Genomic DNA, 22,107 nt, shown 5'->3' with positions numbered 1-22,107 from the left:
AATGAATAAACTTGAACGAACTATACGGTAAAACCGAACACAGCCACCATCTCTACAAACCAAACAAGAATTAAGTTCTTACAAAATTTATCCCGGAATCTTTACCGTCCATATTTTGAAAACGACTAAGATTTTATACTTGAAGAACAAAATGCAGCTTCATGTCGCAAATGTGGTGCACCTTATATATTACACAAGGCGATAAATGTTTGCTAAAATGATAGCCTGTCAAGCAAAGATTTTTGCAGCGATTAGTGCCGTGGTTTGGTTGTAATACGAACGTGGTCAGCGTGGACAACATGAAACATGTAAGATAACGCGTTTGTGGAATGCGAATGCGCTTAGTCTATGCATTCACACCACAAGCACTTGTGACATCACGTGCGCGGCTTGACAAAACAATTCTTTTTCAATCGGCTGCCATTCACGCTTATAGCTTATTTCGTCACGTGACCATGTTTTTCAAAGATCAAATTCTTCAAGCAATGACCATACGCAAGAGCAGCATAAACGTAATACATCACCTTATGCGGGGTCCAAAAACAATTTTGCTTTTTGAATCTTAATCATGGTATTAGCAAAGGTCGCCAGTATTAAGAACGAAAATTCCAATTACGGTATTTCCAAGTGGTTTAATATTATAAATCTTGCGCCAATGACGAAAGCAGGTCATCATTAAAAGTCGGCATTAAACCACAAAGCCATTGTGTACGAGGGCGATGCCCACGCAACACATTGTAGAATTGCTTTGTTTACGAGCTGCTCCATATACCAAAACCACCGATCAAAACAAGAGCTACAGCACATGAGTTTATGTCAATTAGCGAGAAAAATTTCTCCTCAAAATGGCTCCAAGATTATGATGCTCGGTGTTAGATTAAGGTCTTATCGCTACTGAGCAATAAAGCTGCAGCTAACAATAGAAACCGTATGAAGAGCGCTGAAATAAAGACTTGCTCTATAAGATCACGACCCTGGTTTAATTCGGGAAGATACGGCAATAATTCCCAGCATCATTGCCAATGACGTCCAGGAGATTGCGAAGTAACAACTGAGATCTTGTTCAAAACGGAATGTTGCTTGTCCATAAACAAGCCGTATCTCACGTTTCACGCGAAAATAACCACTTAACTCGGTAACTCGGCTTAATGCTAATGTTCAGATTGCGTGAAATGGCAAAAAGCAAGGATGCGTCATTCGGTACAATTACAGTAGCATTCATCAAACAGTGCCATGCAATTTTTAAAGGCGAAGTTTATTTTTTTACCAACCAATGACAACGACGTACATGCAATTACATATTGTTATGTTTTAGAGCAAGCACTATACTATAGAGTAGATGTTTATCAACTGACGTGATTCCTTGACATAAGTGGCAGACTTACGATACAAAAACCTCACCCACGACGACGAACGCACTGGATCGTGCCATTACGTTTAATGCAAATAGAAAATTACTTGTCGTTTGAACCAATCTGTAGCTACCAGCAGTACCACAATTATGATGCTACAAGATAGATTGTGACGAAACACACGGCGTGCCTGGTCCCACTTTACATCAAAGGTTCGACATTGAACGAGGAAATAGCGGCCGTGTTATCTGCATCCGCCCGTACAAAAGAAAAAATGCTTGCGTGCGAAAAAATCCGCCTGAAATGGACGGTTGAAAGTACGAGACCAATAAGCTTTCCTTGACGCGCGAGAAAGCAGTAACGCACTAAAAAGGAGACGCAAACCACTCGCAAAATTGTTTGTTCCGTTGTTTTAATGTACCCATATATAGGATCAGGACACAAATAGGACCTACTTTCGATTTGGCTGCGGAAAAGTATGTATAACATTTTCAATGATGTCATAGACGATTATGTCGTCTGAGCGTGGGTGTATAAACTAGCAGGTGTATATAAAGCACGGATTAAAACAAAAAAATCATACGCGATCAGGTCAGAAGAAGCATCTGAAATTAAATGAAGAGCCAGGGATAGAATCGTATTTCGATGCAATTGGATTTTCGTACGCATCGTTGAACTATTAGAACAACAATATGCAAAAAATAAATTATCAATAATAAAATTACTTAATTCTATCGTATTTTTTTTTAAGAGCAATTAGTTATCTCAAAGATTTCGTTATTTGATCAATTTTGCCGAAATGTCAAACTTACTTCTGGTCCTGATTGCGTTCCTGTCAATTGGCGCAACAAGGTCAGTGGAATCATGCAAGTGTGAATATAACCACCCCCAAGACATTCTTTGCCGCGCTGAATTCGGTAAGTGTCGACATACCTCATCTGTATCGCGCTTAGCGCTAACGTCTTGAAACAAGCTGATGATGTGATTTTTAATTGTTTATTGAAATAATTTATTTTTGAATGAATTACCGGCCTATTACAGTCGTTTATATACACGTACGAAGATAAAGCAAAACGTTAAAATTTAAATTTATTACATCATATTACGCATGCGTCATAAAAAGTATCAATTAATTGATGAAAGATAATGTCACGTTCTGTAAGGTGACAAGAGAACAATTGGTTGCGTTAGTTATAATGACTTACAATAAATCATAAACAATAAAATCGCTTACGCCATAAAATTAGAATTTTAGTCATTGTGTGCAATAAATTACGTTTTCAAAACATGAAAACGCTAATCATTTGTTTCAAGACATTCGTGATAATAAACAACTTTATAATTGAAAATATCTTGGGGTATCATTCTGCCAATTATGGCACAATAAATTCCACCCCATACGGCTTTGACACGTACAAGAACAATCGTTTATTGTGCAATTAAGATAAACTTTAAGACGCGTTGGAGCAATTACAAGTCTTGCCTATTTATGGTTGTAAAATATGAGTGACTTACGGCAGAAACATATCGTACATAAGTCGTGAGTGGTTCTTGCTGAAAAGGGTCGACAACCGCTAATTAGTGAAATAATTGACCTTTTGAAGGGAGAAGCACGGCTAATCACTGCTTTGGCATTATCAGCAAATTCTTTCTCAGAGTAACACCAACGGCAGTGAATAGATAAATAACCAGTCTTCTATAAAGAGATTTGTTCACAAATTTGCGGTTTACGTTGCATATACTTCCACTAACTGATAACATCGCAAACTGTCAGATAAAACAAAGAAAGTATTGATAATGTTGCAAACTTCAATTTGCATATTTTTACTTTTTAGTCGGAGTCGTGAAAATAGAAGATGCAAGTTTGAATGAAACAAGCGGAAAATCAACAATCAAAGCAGCAAAGCTTAGAATTTTGCATGTAAGTTTTTTCACTAATTTTATCTAAATAAAATTAATCTGACAATTTATTTTAAAGCATTAATCACTTTGCAATGGACCCTCAAATTAGCAATTACCATTCATCGTCTACAATAGTTTGCAAAATGAACTACAATAGCACTTTTTGTTTAGCCAGAACCTTGCTGATCAATTAAAACTTGTATTCAAATAAGAATGTTTACGACTTGTTATAACAAGAGGAAATCACAAACTAAAGATAATTAAATTAAGGCGCCACCGATGTAACAGATTGTCTGATCGTCTTCAGGTTTATAAAGGACGAAGTGAGGGTTTCGTTGAGAATCAAGTCCTATTTCTGCACACACCACCTGATGTTACATGCAAAGGACCATACTGGGAGGGAAACCAAGTCTTATCGGGTAAGATTGAAATACACTTCGTTGTTATCTGCTTTTAAAACAGACAAACTATAAAACGGAGAGAGTATAAAAATAACGAGACGTCAGAATATGAGATAGCACTATATTAGTGCATTTTCTAAGGTGCATGTTTGGTGATGAGCATTTAGAGATTGTGTCACCGCAAAGGTGAAACTAAATCAGCGCACAATCACAAAACGGTTTCAGCGCTCGAAAGGAATTAGGGCGCAAAATTCACAACACTCGCTGCATTTCCTATTAAGTACACGTATAGAACAGCGCTTATGAGCGTATACCGTTATCTCAGTGAAAGAGTTCAAAGAATGCCTTTGAAATGAAATTTTAAACACAGTGGGTAAAAGCGCTATATCATCAAGATGCTAACCTCTTTCGAAGACAAATTGACATTCGTATAGAATGAAGACTTTAACAATTAGAACTGTGTTATCGTTGCGTCGCTGTTGGATCTGAAATAACTGAAGTTATAATTTCTCCACAGGAAACGCATACCAAGGTGGTTTATTCGCTGATAACTGTCAATTCCGCGAACCACTTGACGCTTTCACCCCAAAACAACTTTACAATATCCGTACTCATCTCAGAACACGGGCTTACACATGGGGTTGTAACAAGTGTATTATCAAGCATCCATTCGACAACAGCTTTGTAAGTTGCTTTTATTTTACAACAAACATTCTTGATTGGTCAAGTCGAATGTCTTAAGTTATCACGGGAGTTGAAAGGCCCACATTTCATTTTTACCTAATCCCTTCGTTTACGCAGGCATTTGCTGACGAATGTCGTACAAGAAACAATGAATTTCCCGTGTCGACTTCAGCTTGTCTACCGGTTGGACAAAAAGGAAAATGCAAGATGGTCCAACGAGCATCGAATTCGAAATTCAAGATTCCCAAAGATCCATTGACAACAACGCGGCCTGACAACCCGACGACGACTACAGTCTCTCCAACCGTCCGCTTGTCCACTCCCTTCCAAGGACTACAACGACCGCGCGATGTCCCTCATCACCCTAAGATCAGCATCCTGCCTCCAAAAGAAGATATACGAAAGCGTGAGCCTACGGAAAAGCAACCAATTACCCCTACAACCAAACCATCCGCAGCACCCACTACCAACAGCATTATCTTGAAGAATAACACCCCAAAGGCATCTCCAGAAATGAAAAAAATTAACATTAAAATCAATTGGCTGGTTAATTTGAGAAATTTGAAATTACGGAAGTCAAGTTAGATAAGAAGAGCTTTTTATTCGCGTTTAAGCGACCTCAAGTCACTGTGTTTTTTACATCGTCAACTTTAAACATAAGTTTTCTTTCAAGTTTTTCTTATTTATTTTGCTGCACTTCTGACTTTCATTGCTCTAGAAACAAAGTTTTGTTCTACAAAAAGCGCTTGCGCTTACTGCTAGCGTTTCTTCTTTTAAGATAATAACTTGGTAACATAAAGAGCAAAATTTTGGGGCTATTCCCTTTAAGTAAAGTTTACAAACAAGGAACCATATTGAAGTTACTTGTTTTTTGCTGTAAATAAATTCCGTCTTTGCTTTTTTGCATCGTTATATGATTGGAGCTTGCACATACACATTTACTTGCATGTTTGAATGTTCGCACACTTTGTTGACGTTGATAATTATGTTTTTGTTTGCTACTCTTGCCGAATAAATTGCATTCAATAAAATTAGTAGCATTGACATACATATTTTTCTTGTTATGCCAACACAAACGTCCATGTTCCAATGAACAATATTACCTTTGTATAGTATATGTTCTGCAACCAGTGAACCAAATTTATAAAATCTATATGAAAATGGAATTTATGTGACATATACCACGATATACCGTCATACGAAAAACTCGGCACCAGACTGTTACTCACTTTAATAAATTCTCTTTGTTTGTTATAAAGACGTATAGCTCAATACAGATTTAACATTTTTAAATACCCGAAGCAGACATTGCGTGTCGTATCGGCGCATACCATCGGCTTTAAGAACAAACTTTGAATTCAGCCTGCGGGTGATCAGGGCATGTCGTGCAAATGTTACAATTAAAAAGGATTTATCGGTGCATAGTTTTCCTATCCCTCGAGATCAATGACGTTGTACAAAAAAGCGCTACAAGTAGTTTCCATTACTGACACAATATTTTGATCCGGCAATATTCATACCGCAAACACATGTAAAGACACACAGCACTATATTAGTTGTCAATAAAAAATATACATTCACACAAGCATTATTTACCATATGATAAAAAGAATTTACAAATATTTTAAAAATTATTTCCTCTTGCGATGTGGAAATAAGCGGACATACGAAATATGAGAAGTAATTTAATAGCTTAAAACCACACGAAACGACGCAGTCGAGTCATTCTCTAACGTCATTAAACGCAAGTGAACATTGTAGATATAAGAAAAAGAAAAAACTTCAACACAAAGAAAACGATTTTAAACTGGCCAACAATGACGACAAGCAAGTTAAATTTACCCTTAGTTGAAATATTTGACATTCATGGCAAGTTTATTTTCTGCCGAGTATTTCTGGTGTAAATTTCACCTGAAATTCTTTCACAAAACGACGGGGTGTGACATTCACAGGACACTGCAGTTCTCGCGCTCAAGACGAGCATGGGGATCGCAAAAGCCCGTTACACCGGTTTAGTAGTTTAATATTTTTGTGTGTTCGGAACTTTACCGCAAAGTAAGGATAACCAAAAGAATTTATTAATTTCTAGATAGGAGAACGTCTATACTTCAAAGCACATATATAAAGTTGACGTCTAATGCTTGTCCGAAAAGAAATACACAAAATGGAACATTTTAAATATTACTATTAAAGTCTTGTTACACTTGTTTTTGCCCTGTATCTGTTACGTTTCTCCCTTGCGGCCGATTGCGCGTTTCCGAGGTTAATTAAGCACATGTGTCTTTTTATCGACGTGTGTCCGACAAGTAGTTGCACTGACAGTTTTGTATTGGAGCTCCTGAAATGATCTGTGTGAAGACAAACTTGACTTAACTACTTTTTAAATAAAAGATGTGGCTGTAATTCTAAGAGTGAAGACAACAAAACGTAGCAGTCTTATAAATCGTCATAGTTTGATAAAATAAGAGCATGACGATTCCAATTTTGTGGACAATCTGCTAAATACCAAAGACAAGATAGATCTATAAATACGTACAATTGTTTATGATCAACTTTGGGTTTGGAGTTGCCTGTTATTCAGCCTTATTTAGTTCCTTAAAATTTGGGCATTATTGTTGCTAAAAACATTTTTTATTGAAATCAAAAATACGTTTTTACATAAAGAGAATAAACAAAAAAAGTTCCAAATGAAAAATATGTTTGTAAAAAGTTGATTGATTCTTATTACATTCTTTTCAGGGATCAACAAAAAAGTGACATCGGATAGGGCATCCAAGGTCAAAGTACTAATCAAAACTTAATTCAATGCGAGGGCTTGTTGTAGCATATACTGTATTGCAAAAGATACACAATCATGTGATTGACATGACTGATTCCTGAGACTGGAACACAAAACATCTGGACGGTTAAGCAGAAATAAAATATATGCCAAGGAACAAATAGAAACTGGATTTGCAGTAAGTTTGTAAGTTTCGAACATCCAAAAGTAATAATGATAAACACTTAAAAGAAATAATTTAACCAAAAATGGAGTGTTATACAATATACATAAGCTATGACATTGATCAAAAAAAAATCCAAATACAATTTTTCACTACGCAGTTAGGCAATTATATAATTGCTTCTAAGCATGTAGGACATACTAACATCATAAGCGTATCGTTGTTATATAGAAGCTATAATAGCATTGACCATATTAGAAAATCAAACAAGACAACAATTAAGTAAAGCTTTATCAGAAAAAGTTATTTAAACCACAATTGACATCACGTGGTACAAGATTTGCATTCGATAAAGAATTCAAAAGTACGATGGAAGACAAAATCGAAAACTACAGTAATGAAACCATTTCATGGGGACAAAAGAAATAACTTAATCAAAAACGAGAAACAGTACACTTAATTGTGTTGCCACCCAAAGCTTTGACGTAACACTGCCCCGCCTAAAGTATGCGCACTTACGTAACTGAGACTGTTGTGACGTCATTACGTTACTGATATAGCTAAACCGAACGCTAAACAAGATGCTAAATTACGGCCTTGTGTTACACTTTGAACGATAGGCTTCCATGTAATGAAAAATCGTATCAGTGAGTCGATGCTCTCCTTGATGTCAAGTCTGAAATAAAGCAAGGGCGTGGGCCACGGCAAGGTGCCGGCCTATTCAAAATTGACACTTTTTGAAGATTTCTCTTCCACTACCGGATTCCGTTTCGTGGTCTATGAGTGCCAGGGTGGGTCAAGCACTTAAAATCGAGTTACTAGAAACCGTTTCATACACTTTAGCGAATAAAAACTTATTGCGCACAAAACTAAATTTATAGATTTCAGAATAAATCCAACGACTTTCATTGGATATATGAAACATCTATTCAAGTAAAATTAAAAGAAAACAAAAAAACGTCTAATTGAAATTGTCCATCAAATGCAATTCTTTCTTTTACGTTTTATTCTATGAAAAAAATCAGGATGTGAGTTCTGTGGTTGTTGTAACGACGCAGATTTGGTCGTAATCACAATAAGGTCGTGGTTTGGTGTTTTTCACCTATGTTGACAAGGGCGCAAAACAGTTTCATTGTTCAAATCGCATAAAAGTATTTGGAAACGTAAACCTTAATGTTTTTCTTCATACCATCTTGTCAAAGTGGCCAGGCTTTACTTTTCGCAAAAATGTTTCAAGGAATCCTCTTGCAAATGGTGGTAATAGATTAAGTTTTAATTAAGCTCGTTTGGATGAAAAGCTAAAAGCAAATTTCAACCGCAGTCAAGCGTTGTTATTTTCGGTAAGCACATTCTAGTACAGAACGAGTCGGATGAACGGTTTTAATTAAAGCGCAGTTTGATTCTTCACCCCATAATTGCGGTTTGTTCAAGCTTAGTGTTTTGACTAGGCATGATAATATGCACTAAGCAGACTCCTGCTGAGTGCTGATTGTCCAAACCTCCAAGCGAAAGGAAGTGAAATCCAGTCCAAACCAAAATTGTAACATACCGACAAGTCTTTCCTCCATTCTCAAGCACATTGCGCAAAACGGGTTTAAAAAATGACCAGCCCAATCAAGCTGGTACGATGGAAGCAGTGTTATAGCAACAAACAAAAGTACAGAAGGCTATCCTGTTAGTTAAATTAGCCTTCACAAAATAAACAGCACAACTTACCGTTACCAGTACCAGGTCACCACACAAAGCCAGCATTTTTCAACATTTATTTTTTTTATAGTATATCGTGGCTCCCACAGATTTTGTATGGATCGCGGGGGCTAGTACCAGCCAAAGAACATCACTTAAATATTGTTATATACTCTTCCTTGGTTGGATAACCTATTGACCACTGCCCAGCGTATACGTAATCCTATGGTCCGTACCTGTTTGTCTGGCAACAATCACCCTTTACCACTAAATATTTAAAATAATTACGTGTAACTACTGTAATATACAACCTGAAAGGTAGCATTTTAAAATATAGTCAGCTGCAAGCTTTACTAAATCCACTCGTATTACAAAACTTGTCTTAACAGTATCAATGGAGCATTTTTGCTTTGAAAGTTATCATTTCGTGCGTTTCAAACAAAACTTGAGTAGATTATATTATATACATTTTACAAACCTAGACTAAATACGGCGCGGTACCAACCACTTTCAGAAAAATCTTCAACAATTGAACAGGATATAAACATTTTACACGGTTTGTATTAAACAGTATCTTCAATCTTTGTTGTTATATAATTATCGGCGTATCCTCGTTATGGTCCGAACAAAAAAAAAAAACACACGGAGGTATACCGGTACGGTATCCTACGGTACAGTAAGTAAAATTAAACAGAAAAAAAAACAAGACATAAAGTGGCACTCTGAGGTTAACTTCATTTTTGACACTTCTACACGAACTTTCGCAAGCGTAAGCTTGCTTCTTCAGGTGTACTAAGAAATGAATCATCATTAACTTGATACCGAAAGTGTTAGGCCTAGCATGCAAACAAGTTTGCAAACAAAAGCACAGTAGCCACTTGATTAAATAACCATTGCAACAATATTGTCGCTGCATAAAAAACGGCCCTTCTACTATATGTGTCTTCAAGTTTAAAAGTTTTACCCAAAGTTTATCAACTGATTATGCAGTATTGTAAGGACTTGTCTATAAACTGTGTACCACACAGCACACACTGCACTGATCAAGTTATCAAAACTTATCATACCTGACGACAAGTCGTCATTGCAAAATGAACAAGTCATTGTTACATAATAATCGACACTAATTGACATTGTCCAATCGAAAACAAATGTTGCACACTGACATTGTTTCTTACCCAATTGCTGCATGCGCCCAAAACGTTTTGTGGGACAAAGGCTGACATGTTATGCGCCGGAACTTTAAGTTAGAAGCAGAAGTGCAGGCAATACGTAGTACCGCCTGAATTGTATGTGTATGAGATTTTGCGGCTCTTGTAGTCAAACATCTGATTGGCATTGCAGACAAAATGGAGCTTCCTTAATACATGTACGTAGTTGCGTAAATTGGACACAGTCACGGAGGACTTTAAATGGTCTCTTTTTTTGTTTTTTATTGGACAGAGCTTTACAGCTATTTATTTGAATAAGTTAAACTTAGATAAATCATGAAAAAGAGCAATGAATTAATGACACGAGCACCCTATAATGGCAACGAAATATTTCGAACTACAACACAATAACTTTACGGAGACATAAAAAAATCGTGTTTGGCTAAAACTTCAAGTTTTACTCGCACACAATAATTGTATCAGTGGTAGAAATACTGAAACCAAAGACTGACAGACAAGATGTAACGATAATGCTGGCGGAAAAAGTCTTAAACTTTATCACAATCTACATTTTTTCAGTCGGCGTTTTTGTCAAGTGATTCATTACTTGGTAAAGCGTTCATTGATTTATTGAACGGTGGAATTTCCGATGTGGCAGTAATTTTGTGAAAGCAATGTTTTAAAAATAACGTTACACAATCTTCGGTGAGCAATATACGACTAACTTTCTTCTTTGAAGTAGAGATGCAAGCAAAGATATATCGTTGTAAGGAGAATTGCGGCGACATTTGATAGGAAAATGGTAGCTTCGCTTACTCTAACTACCAGTCAGAAATAACTGTTCAGACCAAAATTAAAAACATGTTTTACTGGAAGTGCAGTTTTTTGACCTTCAATTGTTATTTTTATTGCTTCTTCTTCGCCCTCAAGGCCGCCAAGAAATTTGATGCTATCTTTCCGCGTTTTTTTTTCCCACGTGGTCGATTATAGTGGTCAGGAAGGGAACCGTATTGTGTCGTCACAATGCGATTATTGTTACTTCGTAGGTCGTAGTAATCGTCGCTGAATGCGAATAAGTCATCTTCCGATTTCCAGGTGTCAGTCAAGCCGTTCAACGCGATTGTCGCATTTTCGGAAAGAAGGTCGAATCCCGTCCTGTCTATGACATCATAATCCAGAACGACGTTGTCGTAAAGTTCGTCGAAAGTTTTCGCCTCGTTTGAAGTTTCGGGAAAATTTTCCCAAGATATTTTCGCAAATTTGCTCGGCTTCGAAACATCGTCTGCTTCCTGATTGTTGACGTCATCAAATACGTTGTTGAAAGTCTGTAAAAACGCTCTCATGTCTCTCTCTTCGTCGCTCTGCGATCTGCGACGAAATGCGACCAAAATGTCATGTTTGAGGTAACGTCACTACTAACCTTAAAACTGATTTTCGATCTCGCTAATAGCAATTTAATGTCCTTTTCCTAAGATTGACTTACAGCGTCGTATCGGACACGATCTTTCTAGTGACGTAGCCTAATATCCTTTCATGTGTGTTGTTAGAGTAGTTAGCCGATATGTCAGTAAACAACATGCTCATAAACATGCTTTTGTTGAGGATCAACCGAAACTGTCATTAAACTTTTTAGATATCATATTTTAACGAAATGCGCGGAAACTAGACCGTCGTTACCTCATTCAGTGATTACTGATTACCATGAATAACGTTTATTTTTATTCGTGCGTCGGTTGAACCAAGATACTTGAACGATTAAACAAAACCCGCTGTACAGTTCTCATTGTGACTTAATATTGTATCGTGAAGATGATGCAAAAGGGCAATGGGCATTTTCTCTTATCAAAAATAAAGCGATGTCATCAACAAATTTACTTGAGCGCACAAATTATCTCTTCAATCTCAAAGCATAAGTGATGGAGATTTGTCAGTTGATACATAAACTGCGGGCTGGGTGCTGAATTTTGAGTAAAAAATTGGTTGTTTTTGCAGGTTGCTGTGGTGGGTAATACGTGGTAATGCCAAAGAGTTGAATAGTTGCGCGAAAACAAATTTCTATCGCGAGACGTGTATCGTTAGCGCTGCATAGTGGACGAAAACTGAATTTAAACGAACTATAGATAAATTTATTTCATGAAACACCGAAAATGATAGTTATGACAAATCAAAGGCAAATATTGAAAGTTCACAGTGAGGTCATGCAAGGCACCGTTCCATTTACCCTGTTGGACAGATAGGCACATCATCAAAGAAATATTGAACGGGTTAAGTGGGCAAACATCACAGCAGTACGCGACATGCAGACTTGTTAAAATACTGGTGAGAAATCATTACGAAAAGGTAGGTTATTATAAACAATAACAGAAAACGAATACAGTAGGTTCACCTTAGATACAATTCGAGAATGTTATACGTTAATGACGTCATAATCATCTTTGTCGACGTCACCATGCTTTTCGGTCAATGACGGCGCATGCGGATCCTACCTAAGGAACTTCTTAGGGTGGTGCGGTGGGGTCGGTTGAAGTGGTTTGTTGTAGCCGTTAGGTGAGTTCGAACCAGCTCGAAGCGGTTCAAGCCGGTTTGGACCGGTCAGGGCTGGTTCGAGCGAGCTCAGGTTGGGGACGCTGACAAACTGTGAGGAAAATCTAGGTGGCGCTGTTGCAGCGGTCCCCTTTTTTTTCTGAAAATGAAACGTTGACAAATTTCTCCGTGAACTGTTCAAGTTATTCAAAGCAGCGAATTATTAAAAAGGCAACTGACCTTGTTTCTCGGGTTGAGTACTCCTACATTGGGCGCAGTGTTGAAAACTTTATTGAAATTCGTCTCACGATTGACTAATTCCATTTGGAAGAACTTCTTGTCATCCTGGAAAGCAAATTTAACTTTTTTGGAACAGTAATGACAAATGTAGTTTGGTGTATGCTTGTACGGTCATAGCAGTTCACATAGCATGCTTCAGCAAGACATAAATAACCAAGTATTGTGACGTAATAATGAAATTTTCATATCACAGCTCTTGCTATGATGGCGTGACGACGATAGTTACAAGTCACAGCTCACCAAAAGCTTCTGCATGTGAGCTTCCCTCTCCCGAACCATGTCTTTGAGCTGGTCGATGACATTCAAGTCCTCCGGTCGACTTTCCCTCCTTTCAAATCTCTCATCTGCTTCTTGCAAGCTGCAAAGGTACTTGGAAATAATTCCCTTTCAATTATATCAAGTGCTTGAAGCTTATCTTATGCGGTGGACGGCGGTGCTGTAAGTCATTTCTTGGGAACAAAGACAGCTTGTAAACAAACTTAGAAATCGTGTATGTGTGCTTGTTCAAAGCGAAATTATCGAGTGTTTACCAAAACCACAAATCCGTTTCCGCGATGTTTCATTATAAATTTGTACCTGTAGTCAATTTTAAGGATAATTCAATAATTACATGGTAGGAGCGAAAAACTCGCAAACAACCTCCAACGCTTTCACAAAAAGAACCTACAGGAGCTCCATTTTGTCCAAGAGGACCCAGAATGTATACGGCAACAAGTTTACACATGAAAATAGAGAAAAATGCACTCAGAATAACTTCTCGTATTTGGGATATGAATGAAGGTTCGAACTATGGTCGGCCGAATTTTCACGAAACCCTTACGAATATTCATAAAGTCCTGTACACTGCAAACACAATTCAGTAAACTAGGGTGGAACTTACGCGATGTTCAAGGCCGATATCTTGTCGGTGAGAGCGTCCGTCGCCCGGTTAAATTCGTGGACCATTGCCTGCTTCTGACGGATGCTTTCCGCCTCGTATCTGTCTTGCTCCGCTTGGAATTTCCGCATCAATTCATCTTCCCTGTGCCGCAGTTCGAGATTTGCTTCGCTCCTGATCCGCAGAATTTCCTGACCTGAAAACACTCGCGTTTTTGACGATACAATACATCTATTGTAACATGACTATGAAAAATGGCGGATTAAAATACGAACGGGGATAATTAGAAGTTTTCGAGAAGACAAACTTAGCCAACAAGCCCGAACGATATTTCCTAAACATTCTCTTATAACGAGGAGCAACAAGACGATAACCAAACGGGCAAAAATGAAGTTTACAAATTATACATCCCATTACAAATGAATTTAGCGCGCGACTCAGCTGCATAACGAAATGCTGCCGTGTTAAAGCAGCCACAAGCGGTTACCGTGAAAGGTTTCAACTAAACTGGAATTTTTGCGGTTCAACCATAAATATACAGTACATTTTACCCCGAGCATAAAACTTAACTGAGTTTAGGCGATGAGCTTGTGAAGTTTTTAAAGATACCGGAATAGTATGCTAATGACCTTCACTATCACGTTTCTCATAGAATCTCGCAGGCAAATACATGATCCCAAAAAACGAATTCGTATTTTGCTTACTTACGAAATAATTAGACAATATTTGTTAATAGAGAAGCGAAATAAGTTACCTTTCTGTTCCAATTCTTTATTCAACGTTGACATCATTTCGTTTTGTTGCGTCACTTTGTCGCGTAATTTGCTGCCCTCTACCGACGACATTCGCAGGTCAGTTTCTAAGTCTTCCATCTGAAAATTAAAGTCGGAACTGCATCACATCACCAAAACAGATGAGTGTGAAGGGCATCGTAAAATCGGATGAACGGAAGGGTCTCGCAATATTATGCCTTGGTCGCTTCTCTACCTTCTGGTTTAGTTTCTCTTCGCTTCTATGCTTTGATTCCAGAGTTTGGCTCAGTTCCAACTTAAGCGTCTGTAAGTGAGTCTCGTATTGCCTGGTGACGTCATCCAACGTCGAGGCGTGTTGGTGGGACAACTCGCTCTTTAATTCGTCTGAGAAAGCGTAAGTAGTGTTACGTCATTCGCGATATGTTTATCGTCAGCAGCGGTGTGGTGTGTACCGCATACGGGACTTTACGTTCATCAAATGGTTGCTTTGAATTTGTGAAGGGCGTCAGTAGATTAGAGTCATAAAATTACTTGCGGTCTTACGCTGTAGCACGCGTTATCAAGCCTAATTATATACTTGGAATTTTTTCTTGGTGGTTTCATATGTCTACTGTCAACATACACACTTACCCATGTCTTGTTGGAATTCGCTCTCTCTCGTTTCAAATTCCTCCAATTTCTCTCTTTTCATTTTCTCCCTCACAGACTCGATTGCAATCTGTTGCGCTCTCAACTGGGAGTGCATCTCCTCCCTAAAATACAAGGAAGAAAAGTCATCTATCAAGAGTCGTGGACGAGTCAGCCAGATGATCAACAATGATTGGCAAGATGCGAAGCTCTGGCATTCAAAGTCGTTAAATTTTATAAATGGTGACGGACTTATTTAACACGAGGTGATTTTATAACACCCCTGCCAAGGCCGGCAGCTGCCGTTCGACAAATCCTTGCGTCAGAGTCAGGGAAACACCCGAGCATAAAGATGAAGCTTAACCAAGTCAAGCAAATGACGTCACAGCAGCAACCAAAAAACGGCGCAGTCAGAAGAAAAATTTTGCTGATAGCTCAACACAAAAAACACGCTGGTACGCAGTCGTGTGCACACAAAATGAAGTTAATTGATGACAATGCTGAATGATGACGTCACCTGTGTTGAGAGAGAAGCCGACTTTCCTGGCTCTTCATTTCGTCATCCTTCCTCTGTTCCAGTGCCAATAGCGCCATCTTGTGAGACTCGACCAAGTGATCGATCTGTGGCAAAGGAATAAAAAATAGATACAATACACCGTAAGATAGAAAAGCAGTGTCGTAATGCGTACGTCATAATTAATCTAAGGCAGCTTATAGCGAACTAGAAAAAACCTTAGTAAAAAATGACGAACTTATACGTCATAATTACCATAGCGCATAAAGACCTAATAAAAGTAACAAAGGTGATAGTGACTGACGTAAGTTCTTGAAAAGCAGCCAACCGATTCATGCGTAGGTTACCATGGCGACACTTACCTTATCCGAGTAATCAGCGGCAGCTTGTTGTGCTTCGTTGCGTAGTTTCCGTTCTGCTTGCGTCATATCCGTTTTACTGACTTCCATCTGACGTTCGAATTCTCGCCGCTCGGCTTCGAAAGATTGCCTCATTTCTGACATCTAGCGACAGGAAAACACAAACAAAATTAAAAACGGCATAAAAAGCAGACAAGCAAAATTTCAACAACTTTTTACCCAAAATGTAATCGTTTCAAGCACAAAAACATTTAGACACTGAAAAATAACCAATCCTGTTGTGACGTTTGAACATAAATGAAATGAACGGTGCAGTTCGTACAAAAGTCTTCTGAACCTACCTGGTTGGTTAGTTGCCTGATCTGGTCCTCCCAGCCCGCTTTGCTGGCCTCAAGTTCACGGTCTTTGACACGTTCAAGGTCACTCAATGCTCTCTGTCGCTCTTCCAAGTAATGTGCCGATAAACGACTTTGAAGTTCTTCGAGCTTAAGTCTATGTTGAGCATGTAATATGCATTTAAAAGCATCAAATGAGCACTGGTGGTATCAAAGTGCTCCGGCTCAGTAATACACCGTGATATCGCCAAAGTTATTTTTTCTATTAGATCGGTAACTTAATGTTAATGGCAAGCTAGTTGCATGAATAGGTTCCCGTGTATTGATATATAATGCACCAGGTAGTTCTCATTGGTACGCTTCATGGGCTACATCTGCTGGTGTCAAAGCGCTGATTGTGATCGGTCTATTACGACTGAGAAATTTTAATCCTTCACCTCATGCGTTCTTCCCATCTCTCATCCATTTCACGTTTATTTTTCTCCAGCGCCTCCTGGTGTTCGTGGTCGAGCTTTGAAAGTTGTTCGTTGTGGATTTCAGCTTGACCTTTGAACTCGGTTCTATGAAATCAAAGGTCATCGGGTTTAAAGCTACGTCAAAGCGACAAGCGAAGTGTTGATGAAATTGCCAAGTAGAAAAATCTACCTCGTTTTTCTGCTTTATGTTAAATAATTAAACAGTAATTGAGCATAAGTTAATTCATAATACAGTGGTGCTTTATCAGCTGAAGGAGTTTGGGTTGCGTATAATGTAAACTGTAAATGAAAAATTATATTACGATGTCGTTTTGGTATCACTATCTTTATACTTGGAGTGAGAAAAGTCTTTCCACGACTTAAACCTGGCCATGATTCCCCATCATTCGAGCCCCGGTTACCAAGCTAGACTTTGTGCAAGTTTTGCTTCATCACAGCACAACTTTCACAAGTCTACTTCACTACCAAGTACCACCCAATCCAGGAACAGATAGGAATCGCAAGATCAAAAGAAAATCCCATCTCGTGTCAACCATGACATAACACCAGGCGAAGCGGAACCATTGACACGCGCAGGGCATTGTTAGCAAACAATTGGCGCATTGTTCTCACCGTAATTCGAGAATGGTCGTTTCCTTCGAATTATTTCGCGCTTCACTGGATTTGACTTCGTTTTCAAGTTCATCGATGCGTGACTTGAGGCTGGTTATGTGGGAACTGGCGTCACCCAAACCGCTTTCATGCGCTTCTATCAGACTCCTCAATCGAGTGATCTAAATACACGTAACAATGAGAGTTGTAGGTAGAAATCGTACAATTATAGGATATATCATGAAAATTAGAGTTCATATAAAGTATTTGAAAGATGTTTTAATAAATTATTGTGTGTTATTAAATAATTATTAAAATATTTAAGCAACACTGACGCAGTACAAAGCGTGTATGATTTTTTACTTTTGAACGTCATATAAAACACAACGTAGGAAGGCGAACGTATTAATTTTCAAAGTGCAAAAGACATGGTAAACAAACTCTAAAATTCAAGAAGTGCTTCATCTTCACCGAAAAAACGTATGAAAATATGCCCAAGTGTTTATACAATGGCGCCTGAGATAGACAGCGTGCCTTTTTACCTCATTTTGTGATTGTTGTAGGTTTCGCTGAAGAATTTCCTTCTCTGCTTCCACTTTGGCGACAGCAGCCGCTTTGTCGTTCTCAAATTGAGCAGCTTCACGTAAAACTCGTTCTTGCATCTCTTGAAGCAACTTGTCCATTGCTTCTTGGGCCTGTGGTTTTTTTTAAATAAACATGACAGGTTTTAAAATTAATTTTGTGTTAACTTTAGACACAATTTGGTTACTGTTAATTTTTAACCTTTTGGTTGGTTATTATTACTGAAGTTACGGTTATTATTACGTTTTTGGTTTACAAATTTATTCCTTTTACAAGCTTTTTTGATTAGAGAAAGATTGCACTTAAAACTTGGCAATAAAAATGCACGTGTTGAAGGTTTGGTTAGTTGTGCTTTTCTTACAACCTTAAAGAAAACACTTTCCACGGCTTAGTGCACAACTTCAAAGGTTAGTTGTAGGGACTTAAAAGGGTCTTGGGCCACAATTATCTTACAGTGATCTTAAAACAACCAAACCGCTTTTAAAGTCTTAAACATGTTTGTAGAAGCGTGTGGTTGAAAGAAAATACAGGTTCATTTACAAATTCCTTGGCACTGATGTAAGGGCAGCGCCGCGGGGCAATGTAACACCACAAAAATCGCAGCAGCAATATTGGCTAATGCCCCTGGGATCAGATGTCTGACAATGCCATCGTTGTGTCATACATCACCAGTTATGACGCCTAATAACATGTAACGCAACGTTTGTGCTTACACGATTCCTGCTAAAATCCTGTTTTACCGGCGCTAGCTTTATTCTTGACATAATATTTTTACAGTATCTTACATTTTAAAAACGACTGACTACTACGTAAAAGCGTCACCTCCGATTTCATTAACGTCACTTCCGCTTCGCGTGACTTTGACATTGAGTTTGCCTCCTTTTCAAATTGTTGTTTCAGGTTTTCTAATTCTTCCTCGTGGGATATTTTCATTTCTTCAAGGTCGCGCTTAAATTGCTTCTGGAGAGCCGATTTTTCTTTGTTTAAAGTTTCAATTCTCTACAGCACATACACAGATTGATAGAGAAATAAAGGCTTAGAAAGTACGGTTATCAACTTTACATATTGGTACGATTCATTTCGCCGGTATTAATCATGTCCAATTTATTTGAAAAGTTGCATGCAACATGGAGGGCTAATATTTCTTCTTTATCAAATTGTAGTAATTTCTATAAAAATCCTAAAGTGTTGGTTTTTCATTCTATGCATCAAAAAAAAGAAACTTGGAATGCAACATAGCGGAAGTGGACAAAATATCATATCGTAGTTGTTTAACCTTTGACATGGTTTGAAGTTGCTGCAGAAGCTGACCATTTTCATCAGACTGAGAGTTTTGAAGAGCTGATTTCTCGGCTTCTAATTCTTGGTATTTTCTTCTTATTTCTTTCATCTGAGCTTCAAGATCGTGGATGCTCTCCTCTTGCGTAAGTTTAATTGCCTCCAATGTGCCGATGATACCTGAAGATCAAAAACGTTTAAAGTCTCACAGCCATTATTATCACTCGTCAATTGAAAGTGTGTTTCCACGCAACTACACCTTAAGCTTGTGAAGAATTTTTAAATATATGATACAGAGACATACAATATACTTTAAATTAATGAGACCTTCAAGCTACAGCTTAGATTTTTCAAATTCAAGCAAAAAGGTAATAAAACGGTGACATTAAAGAAAACGGACAGAATGACATAAAAAATGGCCTCTTACATTAATTGTGTCACACAGTATGTCACAAAGGATACGTTCTTTTCAACACATGTTAGGGTAATAAGGTTGTGCCCAAAAGCACCCATTTCAGGTCGAACATCTCAGAAAAGTCAATACCAGTAGTTAGTTCAGAAATCACCTTTAAGCAGCAGAAAATACTTACTTGATTTTCTTAGGATATCTGCAGCTTGAGACTCAGCCCTTGACTTTGATGCGCCCAGTTCGTCTTCAAGATATTTTACACGATCAACTGATGCGTTATAATCCTGGTGGAGCTTACTTAATTGATCTCGCAAGTCCTGTGTAATTAACGAAGAAATACTGATCATGCTTTTAACACCTTTTTTATCGTTGAATAACAAGCGTATATTAAAGGAAGGTGACATACCTTAAACAAACGGAAAATTTGTATTTAAACATAACAAGTGTAGGAAGGGCATTTGCAAGTGGAAGATTGCAACAGAAATAGCAAATTTCGCAAAAATATCACTTTCCACCAACCTTAACATGGTCTGTAGTGCTTGTTGCTTCGGATTTTGATTGTTTGAGTTGCTGCTGTAAATGTGTCACCTCCTCGTGCTGAATGTCAAGTTCATTGGATAATTCCCTTATTTTCTTTTGAAGGTTCATTTCTACTTTTGAAAATTCCTCTTTTAAAACATTCTCACGCTGTTGCCACTTCACCGCAACCTCATCATCCGAGAGTGATGATGATCTCAAAACTGCAAGTTCATGCTCGTAAAATGATTTTGCTTTTTCCATCTTTGCCTCCGAGTCGTCAATAGTTTTCTTTATCTCTTCCTTTAAATTGGAGATTTCTCTTTCAAAGGTCTGTGCTTGAATCGTATGTGAATTTATTAATTCTTCTTTTTCAATCATCCAATTCTTCTTCTGCTCATCAAGTTGCACTCTCAAAGCTTCCATCTGTCGTTTGTAATCCATCGTGACTGAGTCCATATTTTTTGCTTTTTCTCGTTCCAGGTTGGATACGATTGATTCAAAATCATTTATTCTTTGCAGAAACGCAGCTTTTGTTTCTTCTAGTTCCCTCGTCATGAACTTGATCTTGTCTTCGTGTTCTCGTTCTCTGTTGACCTCTCTCTCAGCAGAGATTCGTTTGTGTGTGTCAATTTCAACCAGTGCTTGCTTCTTTTCACGTTCAAACGCACCCACACAATCTTCTAGGTTCTTAATCCTCCTGTTTTAAATAGAACAAGTTCATAGATATAATATATGGAGAGAGCTGACAGCAATTAATTAAATAATATATCTCTGAGATAATAAACCAATCTTATACCGCCTCAGGTCAAGTTCATCTCCAATTTTTAATCGATATTGCTGGATCTTTGCGGCGGTTTCTGTCAACATCTGTTGCATTTCTTCTTCATGCGCATCTTTCAAGGCACTCATAGCAGCCTCATGCTCGTCATTCTTGGTGTTCAAAGCGTAGATTACCTAGATAGAGAATCAACATATGTATTTTTATAGTCATCTTATTCAAACGTTTGTCAAGCTCTTGGTTTAATTAGTATCTAAGGAGGTGACAGGCTGACAGCATGTTTAGCAGAAGTATAGAGCAGTAACTTCACAATTAAGTGAACCAGATATATCATCATCAAAGTGTTAAGGCATGTGAAATCTTTTTTCACTTTAAGTATTAGTACAGTGATACAATACCATGTTGAGTCAGTAGCAATATAGTCAACCACTTCATATAAAAACTGGATAAGTATGATACAGTTATTTTTTGAGTACGTTCATGCAATACTTCGCGTTATTGAACGTTGTTTTTAAGTAATGAACACTTAATACTAATAAACATACATAAAAAAATTATAAAACAACGAAGTCAGCTCTATTTGGAAAGTTCACTGAATTACTTCTTGGTCCGTTTACCTTTGTGAGTTGCGCAATCTTCTTTGACATCTTAAGATGCATTTCCTGCACATCAGCTCCAGATCCATCGCTGCTACCAGGAAGTCCGTATGACGGGAAGTGCTTCTGATTGTGGTATTGCCAGGACATTCCCCCGGTTGCCATCACAAACCAATTCCCATTTAGCAGTGATTATAATATGTGTATATCCGGTGCTTTAATCCAAGATATTTCATTTGCTGAAGTATTGAAATCCAATAACTTTTCTCAAATGCATTTGAAAGACTCCATCAATAGATTTATCTAAACATTTTGAAGCCACGCTATGTTTACTTTAACAACACAGAATAAGATCCTAAGTTAGTTTAGTCTAACAAAAATGCAACAGTTTTATGAGTTCCGTTTACAAGCTCTTTTTGTCTGTTAAAGTATGATGTATAGTGAACTATTACCATTGTGAGTTCAATAGTGGT

The 22,107-nt window shown here is 37.8% G+C and overlaps 2 protein-coding genes across 2 annotated transcripts; one reads left to right on the top strand and one right to left on the bottom strand.

Annotated features, from left to right (window-relative positions):
• The first annotated feature begins 1,855 nt into the window (after window positions 1-1,855).
• On the top strand, window positions 1,856-5,383 carry LOC143460673 (uncharacterized). Its single transcript, XM_076958282.1, has 5 exons — window positions 1,856-2,269; window positions 3,188-3,273; window positions 3,562-3,673; window positions 4,173-4,339; window positions 4,457-5,383. The coding sequence occupies exons 1-5, from the start codon at window positions 2,152-2,154 to the stop codon at window positions 4,922-4,924; spliced, it is 951 nt and encodes a 316-aa protein (XP_076814397.1). The 5' UTR covers window positions 1,856-2,151; the 3' UTR covers window positions 4,925-5,383.
• Window positions 5,384-10,172: 4,789 nt separating this feature from the next.
• On the bottom strand, window positions 10,173-22,000 carry LOC143460146 (protein FAM184A-like). The gene is made up of 20 exons (XM_076957546.1): window positions 21,656-22,000; window positions 21,057-21,214; window positions 20,261-20,957; window positions 19,923-20,058; window positions 19,331-19,512; window positions 18,877-19,053; window positions 18,015-18,167; window positions 17,494-17,654; window positions 16,843-16,965; window positions 16,412-16,562; window positions 16,074-16,214; window positions 15,715-15,818; window positions 15,201-15,322; window positions 14,806-14,954; window positions 14,573-14,690; window positions 13,822-14,014; window positions 13,182-13,299; window positions 12,882-12,986; window positions 12,605-12,801; window positions 10,173-11,486 (listed from the first exon to the last, which is right to left on the bottom strand). The coding sequence occupies exons 1-20, from the start codon at window positions 21,797-21,799 to the stop codon at window positions 11,024-11,026; spliced, it is 3,792 nt and encodes a 1,263-aa protein (XP_076813661.1). The 5' UTR covers window positions 21,800-22,000; the 3' UTR covers window positions 10,173-11,023.
• Between the last annotated feature and the right edge of the window lie 107 nt (window positions 22,001-22,107).

Source organism: Clavelina lepadiformis, chromosome 5 (assembly GCF_947623445.1).
Source record: "Clavelina lepadiformis chromosome 5, kaClaLepa1.1, whole genome shotgun sequence".
NCBI classification, from domain to species: domain Eukaryota; kingdom Metazoa; phylum Chordata; class Ascidiacea; order Aplousobranchia; family Clavelinidae; genus Clavelina; species Clavelina lepadiformis.
The sequence above is the reverse complement of the archived record's forward strand: the minus strand, read 5'-3'. Positions and strand labels throughout refer to the sequence as shown.

Excerpts from the sequence above, each read along its gene's own strand:
- LOC143460146 (XM_076957546.1), bottom strand. The coding sequence starts at position 21,799 with ATGGCAACCGGGGGAATGTCCTGGCAATACCACAATCAGAAGCACTTC. Across the intron at positions 21,215-21,655 it reads AGATTGCGCAACTCACAAAG|GTAATCTACGCTTTGAACAC; the intron begins GTAAACGGACCA and ends TTCTCTATCTAG. Across the intron at positions 19,513-19,922 it reads AGATATCCTAAGAAAATCAA|GTATCATCGGCACATTGGAG; the intron begins GTAAGTATTTTC and ends TTTGATCTTCAG.
- LOC143460673 (XM_076958282.1), top strand. The coding sequence starts at position 2,152 with ATGTCAAACTTACTTCTGGTCCTGATTGCGTTCCTGTCAATTGGCGCA. Across the intron at positions 3,274-3,561 it reads CAAAGCTTAGAATTTTGCAT|GTTTATAAAGGACGAAGTGA; the intron begins GTAAGTTTTTTC and ends GATCGTCTTCAG. Across the intron at positions 4,340-4,456 it reads ATCCATTCGACAACAGCTTT|GCATTTGCTGACGAATGTCG; the intron begins GTAAGTTGCTTT and ends TCGTTTACGCAG.